General features: G+C 33.8%; 1 protein-coding gene across 1 annotated transcript; it reads right to left on the bottom strand.

Annotated features, from left to right (window-relative positions):
• Positions 1 to 2,793: 2,793 nt before the first annotated feature.
• Positions 2,794 to 8,156, bottom strand: LOC107897059 (type IV inositol polyphosphate 5-phosphatase 7-like). The gene is given in 14 exon segments (XM_016822398.2): positions 2,794 to 3,112; positions 3,221 to 3,290; positions 3,654 to 3,725; positions 3,849 to 4,093; positions 4,266 to 4,395; positions 4,398 to 4,413; positions 4,560 to 4,668; positions 4,948 to 5,141; positions 5,257 to 5,944; positions 6,041 to 6,145; positions 6,234 to 6,318; positions 6,408 to 6,476; positions 6,895 to 6,982; positions 7,121 to 8,156. Coding segments are annotated over 11 exon segments (1,737 nt in total). The 5' UTR covers positions 7,151 to 8,156; the 3' UTR covers positions 2,794 to 3,112; positions 3,221 to 3,290; positions 3,654 to 3,725; positions 3,849 to 3,870.
• Positions 8,157 to 8,944: the final 788 nt, after the last annotated feature.

The raw sequence follows: 8,944 nt of genomic DNA, 5'->3' as shown, positions 1-8,944 counted from the left end.
CCAAGAAAAGGCGTTATCGATTAAGGATAAGAGGAACAACTGAAGACGAATAGCGTTATCGATGACCCTATTGAATTTAAAAGTACAACAAAGTTGGAGAAACTATTTTAAGTGTTGATTTGGGTCATCTATCATTGTCTCTCTGAACTATAGGTTGTTTTGGATCATCTGGATCATTGTCGGCTTTATCTCAAAATTGTTGGTTATGATCGTTGGCCTGGCGATACTGCCTTGTACCGCATTCAGATCCAGTAGCACATAGTCTCTGAGTGTTCATTCATCCCGTGACATCAATGGCTCTATCGGCAATTGTGGTGGTGGTGGTGGTGGTAAGTCTTGTAAGTGCAAATCGTAGAATAGCAGATTACCACGTGGTGGATCAATTGCAGCAAGAGGTTATTTTGCATCCGCTTCCTCTACTTATTCTTTATTAGCATATCAAGATCGTATTCAAGTTGTTTGACTCAAGAAGGAAAGGTTTTGATCTAACATGAAAGAAGAAATAAACAAATTTAAAAATTAAAGAAAACAAAAAAATTAAAAAAAGAAATTTAAGAACTAAAAATAAATATTTAAAATAATAAATAAATAAATAGACAAAATTTAAAAGTGGAAGATGGATAGAATAAATTGATGGATGTGATGAATAGTTGATAAGTGTCCAATTGAACCTTTTGAGATATAAATCCCCACAAACTCAATTAATGGCTCTAATCAACCCTCCAAGAAATCATCCTTGGCAAATTGAAGGATGAAGAATAAATTCTCACAACTCCTTGAAGAAAATTGAGAAGAAAACTATTTCTAAAAATCATAAGAAAGAAATCTTACACAAAGAGAATAATTCATAAAGTTGAAAACTTTATTAATGAAAACAATCATGTCCCTAATGAACAATGAAGAAGCCTTTATATAAGCTAGCTAAGTACATCCAAATAAAACTCTAAAGTATACTGAAACTATAATTAATCTAATAAGAAGTAATTTTAAACTAAACTTTATTGTTTGACTACGAAACATAAAACTCCTAAACAACTTAAAATACTTAAACAATATTCAAAATTCAGAATAAATAAATAATAAAATAATAAAACCTATTAAATACAATATTGAGATCATATATAATAAAAATTAAGTCTAAAAATCTAACCCAATATGAAATACACTCAAATTAAAAGTCCGAAACTCGTAATTTTCGTAATAATCCCATCTAAAATTTTGTTCGCGCAGTCTTCACTAAAATAGTCATAACTTGGGCTTCCAAACTCAAATTTGAGTGATTCAAAGTGCGTTTCAAAGTTAAGAGATAGATCTTCAAACTATATGATATATCTAAACCCAAAAATGTCTAGTTCTCATCCAAAAAGTCGTTGCAAGTCGATTGATTTTCCAAACTTGAAAATTGACAACTTCAATGAATGAAATTTAATAAATTTCACATCATCCGTGCATATATCAACAACAATATAGAGTGAACTTCAGGACTACTTAAAAGGATTTATATGTTGACATTTTGACTTGGACCTCCATGATTTTTTTTCCAGAAGCAAATGATTCTCAAAACATGTTTTATGATGTTGATCAAATTTGAGGTAAGAAGAGAAGGCTAGATCAACTTACTTTATCTCAAAAGCTTATATTTATCATTAACCTTATCCTTTTACTTGGAGATCAAGTTTGATATTTTATTTGGACTTGAAGGTTCTATTTGATGATCATAATGGAAGGATTTATCTTGGATAATTTCTTATGGTAATCAAATTTGGATATTGAAGAGACTTAGAAATCGACATGTCTTTTCCTACTATGCTTCTCCTTATCATAAGCTATTTGTTTGGTGATTAAAGTGTTGATTTTTTTAGGATTTATTTAGGGGATAAGTGTTGGAAGTCTTTATCCAAGCCTATTGTGCAATTAAAAAGGATAATTTATCTACACAAATTTTGCTACGAGGAGCTACCTTATTTTGCATATAAATAGGCAGCTTATTTGCATATGAAGATGCATCTTTTTTAGAGAGTGGCTTCGTGTTGATTCTATTGGTATCTTTGGTAATATTTTTCTTGTATTTTACACTTATTTTATAGGCATTCTTTGAAAGAGCTAAATGTAATTGTAAGTGAGGTTTTGATTAAATAGTTGTACCAAGTTGGGACTAGCTACTGAGGTTGTAATTATTTTTTATGTAAAAGTAAATTAAGCTTTAATTAATAGGTGATTGAATCGGTTGTTGAATAAACCATTCATTAAATGAAACTTCGTAAAATAAGATTATTTCTGAACTACATCAATAAACTTTGTGTGATTATCTCTCTTTATTCTCCTTATCTACATTGTTTTCGTTTTTGTTTTCTATCTTGTTTAAACTTATGTCTGAACAACCGTTTGAATAACTATTTGAACAAGTAACAAACTGAGTATTTAATAATAAAAAAGAGTCACGTCAAATTCCGCTAATGATTTAATGGAAAAGTGGTCAAAATATTAAATTTTTAATAATATTAATTATTAAAATAATTTTTTAAAATTTGAGTGACAAAACAGAAACACAGATCACCTAAAATTTTTTTTTTTTTAAATGGCGGTGTAGATGTTAGAATATCCGGGAAACCAACTTTTCCAGTAAAATCATTAGCAAAAGCAGCGAGGATAAAAGAACCATTCCCTTGTCTATTATTATCTTCTTCTGTTTTTTTTTTTTTTTTGTTACATTTCTTCTATCACTTAATGAGTATTGTCAAACCTTTACTTTTCTTTGGAATTTAAAACAAAAAGTAACCACCGTACTTCATCTTTTGCTGCTAAAAAGAATTACTTAACAAAAGAATCATCATCAAAAAAACAATCTTCAACTACCCACTTCGGGCAGTTCTTGATACACCAACTTCACCCCTCAAAAACATCAAAAGCTCGTATCAATTATCACATTTGTCTTTCAGCTTTTTAAGTATAAGATGTAATCACCAGAAATGAAGTGTGTATGTATATACAGTACCTGGTAATTATGAAGAATAATGGGAAAGGAGCAGTGGGTGTTTGTATATCAGTTAACTATGCATTGCATTAAGACCGGTAATTGTAAGCTAACGTCGTTTTTATGCAGAATTTACACCTGATCAAGAAAACATTGAATCAGATTATTACAAGAAACTAAATATTTAACACCCTCCCCACTACCCCCCCCCCAAAAAAAAAAAGAGAGAGAAAAAAGTGGACCAACCTTGTTTTGGTTTAAAGAGCAAAGGAATGTCGCCATCACCTTTAATAATGAAAGTCCCCAAAGTACATTCCTACAAACATAAGAGACCGATATTCAATTTATATAATTAAGAACAAGGAATGGCTCTTTGCAAGAAAGAACAAAAATATCAAACACTTTGATGATACGCACAAGTACATACATTTTGTTTCTAGGAAATGAAATAGTTTTCATGTAGATTCTCGTACAGTCCATTAGCTAAGTGACAAAAGCTAAGAGACATGATTCAGTTTCTTGGAAGACATGTTTAAATCGAGTCAAGTATGGGTTATGCCTGCCCATGGACCACAAGTGTGCTAGCATTTGTCTACTTTAGAGTTTAGACAAATTTGTTGCACACCATTTAAGAAAAGTAAAAAAAAAAAAAAGAAAAAAAGTAATGACAGGGATTTACCTGGTTGATTTCAGAATGCAAGATTATTGCTGATATGCAGAAGGACCTTGAAATTTCTCCAAAAGATATTTACTGCCATTGAAGATCACTTAGTAGTAGGAAAAACAAATATTTTCAAATTCAAAAAAGAGTTAAGTTTGATAATATGGAAACAAGACAGCTAAAGCCTAATTGAATGAATGTGATAAGGTATACCTTCAGTGAGGGCCCTCACTCTTCAGAAGAAATTCAACTCAGTGTATCCATGCGCATATGGCAGAAGATCCTCTGCCTCAATCCTTGAACTAGAGTGGCTCATGCTTTTCTTCAATCGGCCATGGCTTGACTCAACCTCAGCCCAAAATATACCGTAAACTGGTCGGTGATCTGAGAACCTAGATTCCCCACGGACATAAGATAATTGGTGGAGGCCTTCCCCGTACCACAATATGCGGTCACACCTTTGTACAACAAAGTTAAATTAAGTCAGCACTTCAAGTTAAATTTGAAAAGAGAAAAAAAAAATGCAACAGAAGATGTGGGAGGGTTCTTAAATACACTATCATTTTGTTAATGTCAAAGCTATGATTTCAAGTACTTGATCATGCCTTATGGTGGGAAGAATTTTCTTACCAAGCAGGAGTTCGGCATTTCTCCTTTGGGTGCATATCATCTCCTGCATATCTGTCCGAATTAGTTGAATACTTGTATGTTGGTGGGAAGTAAATTTTTCCTTCATTCCATCCCACAAAAGCACGTCCTCTTTCTGCTCTATCCTCAACTGCAAAGAAAACCATCAATGAAAGGTTTTCTTATTAAACTTTTCTGTAAAACTTATCATATGTATTTCAGACCTGTGAAGAAATTTGGCCTAAAAAACACTTCGGACGAAATTTGTGGAGTTTGTAACAGGACAGTAAAGCATACCTGGTCATTTTCTAACAATGCCCTCCAATTCTGCATCTCAACAAGTGCCTTGGCCGACCGATATGAGAGGGCGATTCGGTAGTTCAAATCCCCAAGCCAAATTATTCGACTGGATTAAAATATAAACAGTCAGTATATGCAAGCGAAAGGGAGGAACAAAATATTAGCAGTTTGCATGTACAAGATGGATCCATTTCGCATTATCCTAAAAGGAAATTCTGTTGATTTAGAGCTGTTCTTGATCATCAAATGATAAAGAGTTCATTCATATAAATTGTTTCAGAGCTATTCTTTATATACTTTCAAATCCTTTTTTTCCCATATGCATTAAGTAATTTCAAAGAAAAGAAAAAGAATTTAATTGATGGTAGACTAGGAAAGGGTTTACTCATGCTCAAGGATAGTTTCAGGAGACTTCTCATCAGCAGCATTATGAACTGGTGGAAACCTCGTCTTCTTAAGAATCTCCATGACATCAGAGTTTCTTCTTAGCTCATCACCCTCCTTTTGCCCAGAAGTTAAATGACTACAGATGAAGCAAAAGCTTGTTTGATGCACCGACATACTAACAGATATAGAACCCTGGCGAACAAAGTCATATGGGTTAATCATTAGTGCCTCTGATTCAAGAGGAGGAGACAAGCTATTATATGGAAATCAAAGTGAAAGGCTACGATTTTTTACAGTCAAATAATACCTTATTTCCAAGATAACCCATCAGTCCTCTGCCAACACAAGATACTTTCATGTTTTTAACATGATCTCTCAATTCACTTCTTACCCAAATTGTGAGAAATATGCCAACCATTTGCTTACTAGCCACCAGACAGTACCTTGAATGTCCCGTCATCCTATATCCTTGTTCATTTGATGCAGATCCACCATAGGACATTGGAGAGTACAATACAGTACTGGGTGAATCTGCAATCCCGTTATCGTCATCTGAAGAACCCCATCTGGAGTAATCACTAGGCCTGGAGTAATCACTAGGCCGGGAGTAATCACTAGGCCTATTACCCCATCTATAACTGGAATCATAGTCACTTGGCCTATGACCAAATATTACCTGATCACAAACACTCAATCGTCTGTCAAGTCGTGGTTGTGAAATGGAGGGGTCATTGTCCATTCTCCAGCTGTTGGTTGTCTGAAATGATCGGCGATGAAAGAAAGATGAATTCTTCTGCCTAGATGACCCCTCGAAGTCTGCATCCATCTCAACAATGGGCTGTGGAACAGGAGATGGTGTATAGCAACCCCCTCCTCCACTAGTTCCTGGAAGATTATTTAGAGTCTTTCTAATGAGAGACAACCACTTTTTGGCCGGTCCATTGTCTTCAGCCCCCAAAATATTCCCAGCATTCAAAGGAACTATCTCTTGAAACCTACCAAACCAAATGGGAAAGAAACTACTCCATGAGCAAAGGGCCTATAATCGAGTTTGCTAAGGAAGACATGAAAACCAAAACTTTCAAACATACCCTAAGACATATATATCTGCAGGAGGAGAGGAATGAAGCCAATCTTCTGCATTCAAATTACTAGGTGGGGATCTTCCAGCCACATTCCATGTGGCTACAAATATGCTGCTCCAATGGAAAAGAGACCAGTTGTTATAGATGCGTCAAAAAGGAATAAAAATGAAAACATTCGAAAAATTGAAGTGAAAGGTACCTATAATTTTGGACATCTATGATTCGAGGGTGATCGAGATTCATTCTCCCTCGCCTGCTTTGTTCTGTATTCTTACTAAATTTTTCTGCACATCAAAGTAACATTTCAAAAATAAACAATAACAACAAAAGTCCAAAGCACAATTTCTTCTTAGAAGATGGTGAGCTTGGGAACCTGTTTTACTCTTTTTTATTGTGCATGGCTCCCTTTCTGAGAAGCTAGTCCTGTATTCTACTTCACCTCCTGAAGTTTGATGAAAAGCACCTTCATACATCAACCAAGTTATATATACAAGTTATGAAACAGAAGAAAACTTCAAAAAATAAAAACTGAAGCTGCAAATGGAATATTCAACGATGCCTTGTGTGGCTGAAGAGAAATTGCATGAACAAGAAAAGGAAAATATCAGAATCTTGGGTACTAATACAAGGAATCCAGGAAAAGATAAGCCTTCAATTAACCGAGTAATTCGTGCTAGGTAGGCATGTTTTAATTGGATCGGGGAAAAATGTTCTCTTTCCTTCATTTCTCACAAAAACCAACCTCTCTTCTTCTCCGGCTTAAAAACTTGAGATTTTAACCCCTTACTATTTCCATAACTGACGAATATTACTAAGCAACCATTGTTAAATACCAGGAAAAAGAAAACCGTAGTACCCACCTCCATAAACATGATCATCTGCTTGAAAGTCCTCAGTTTTGCTCTTGATATTGAACCATTTTCTGACCATTTTTTTGGACCATGAGAGCTACACACCACCAAAAAAAAAGTAATAAACACCCAATACAAGAACACTAACCAGTTAACAACCTCCATTTTCTTTTTCATAAATTTGAGTACAAGAAAGCAGAAACAGAGGACGAAGTAGAAGAAGAAGAAAAAAAACCTTGCTTTTCTTTGGTTTCCCATCTGTCATTGTTAGACTTCTACTTCATACAGTTCCTAAATTGCTCTTTACTATTCCCGGAAATCCCAGCTCTGCTTGTAATAACCCCGAAAAAAGATAAAAGAAATTAAGCTGTTAATAGAACCCCATAGACGGTACTCTCCTCCCCTAATTTCGGGCTTTTTACTAGAGTAAAACAAACTGAGTTCTTTGGTCCCAGATAGTTAACTAGGCAAACAAATGTGTCTATGTTTGCTTGCACAAAAACAAGGTAAAAGATTAACCAAAGAGAAGTAAACAAGAACTGGGATTGTCTTAGTTTCTTCTTTCTAGTGCTACTACGCATACGAAAGCAAAGGAAGAAGCCAAAAAACCTGAGAAAATGAAGGTCCAACGACTACAGCAAGAAAGAGCACTTTAATGCGTGGAAGTGAGATGGGAAGAGAGGCAGATTCCTGAAGTAGAACAAGACAATGCGGCAGACATAAAGAAAGAGGAAGAAAGAAAGAACATTGTTAAACAAAGCGAGCCTCGTTCTCAGTAAAACAGCAAAGTATCGACAGAATAAAGTTCACTAGAGAGAGAAAAACTCCCTCCTCCACTCTATTAATTTCGTCGTCCTCTTTATTCAATTTAGTGTCTATCGTAAATTTCTTTCGAAAAAGAAAAATAAAAGGGATTTTTAACCTTTGATTCGTAGAGACTCTTTAGTCCCTCGAATCTCAAGGCAATTCCAACATGATGGGGCAAGGGGGGGCAAAGAGGCAATGTCGTTTGTTGAATGTATTCAATGTTAAAACGACATGTTCAGGTTAAGGGAAAGGCTGCCCTGGTCAGCAAAGTGTTTTGGAGGTGGTAAGAGATCTACCATGCATCCTCACTGCCACTTTGTCTTTGAACTCCCTTTTCTCTTCTGTAAAACTCTTCCCTATTCTTGGTCTTCCACGATCAAAGTAATAAAGCAGTTAAAGATGCAATAAAGATAAAGGGGAATGCTTTGTAGCAGTACTACTACTGCATTTGTTTCTGTCTCTTCCTTTCCCTCTCTTTCTTTGATTTCCAATTTTTATTTTAGTTTTTGGATTTTATTCTTTTGTTCACTATGAAAACTTGGAAAATATCTGTTTTTAGAGCCCGCGTATTGCTATTGCCTATTGGTGCATTAAGTATTAAAAGAGATCCTTTCTTCCCATATATGCAGTAGCTAATACAGCCCAATATCCCTTATAACTTCAGGTCTTTCAAACAATTTTTTGTGTGCTTGTGGAAAATGTTAACCCGTGCTTGGTGACATTCGACATTCCGAAAATACATACATATCAAAGCTAGCGATTAAAATTTCGTGTGCTTGATTGGTGAAATAGTAGAAATATATAATAAAAATTAGAAAAAAATGAATTGAGTGTAAAAGAAAAATCTGAGAAAAAAAGAGATGATCATTTTTAATATTAATACATAAAAATTAATACTTCCCAATTGTAATGATGATAGAAGAGAAAATAAGAGATATGAATTTTTTAAATATTTTATTTTATTTTATTTATTTTTATTTTTATTTTTATTTTATTTTTATTTTTCTACCTCTTCCATTTTCTTTCTATTATATCAAACGAAATCTTAGGGTTTAACACCCCTATTCTAAAATTGTAATACACACTTTAATTGTATTAAAAATTAAAAATATAATCAATGTATATTTTATAAAAAAAATAATGATTTTTTCTTAAACTTAATAAAATAAATAATATATATAAAAATTACAACCCATTTTAACAGTCAAATCTAATATCAACCATACCATTTGAATCAAAGAAAATAATATTT

Source organism: Gossypium hirsutum, chromosome A10, assembly GCF_007990345.1.
Source record: "Gossypium hirsutum isolate 1008001.06 chromosome A10, Gossypium_hirsutum_v2.1, whole genome shotgun sequence".
NCBI classification, from domain to species: Eukaryota; Viridiplantae; Streptophyta; class Magnoliopsida; order Malvales; family Malvaceae; genus Gossypium; species Gossypium hirsutum.
Note: the sequence above shows the minus strand (reverse complement) of the source record. Positions and strands in the feature narration are given on the sequence as shown.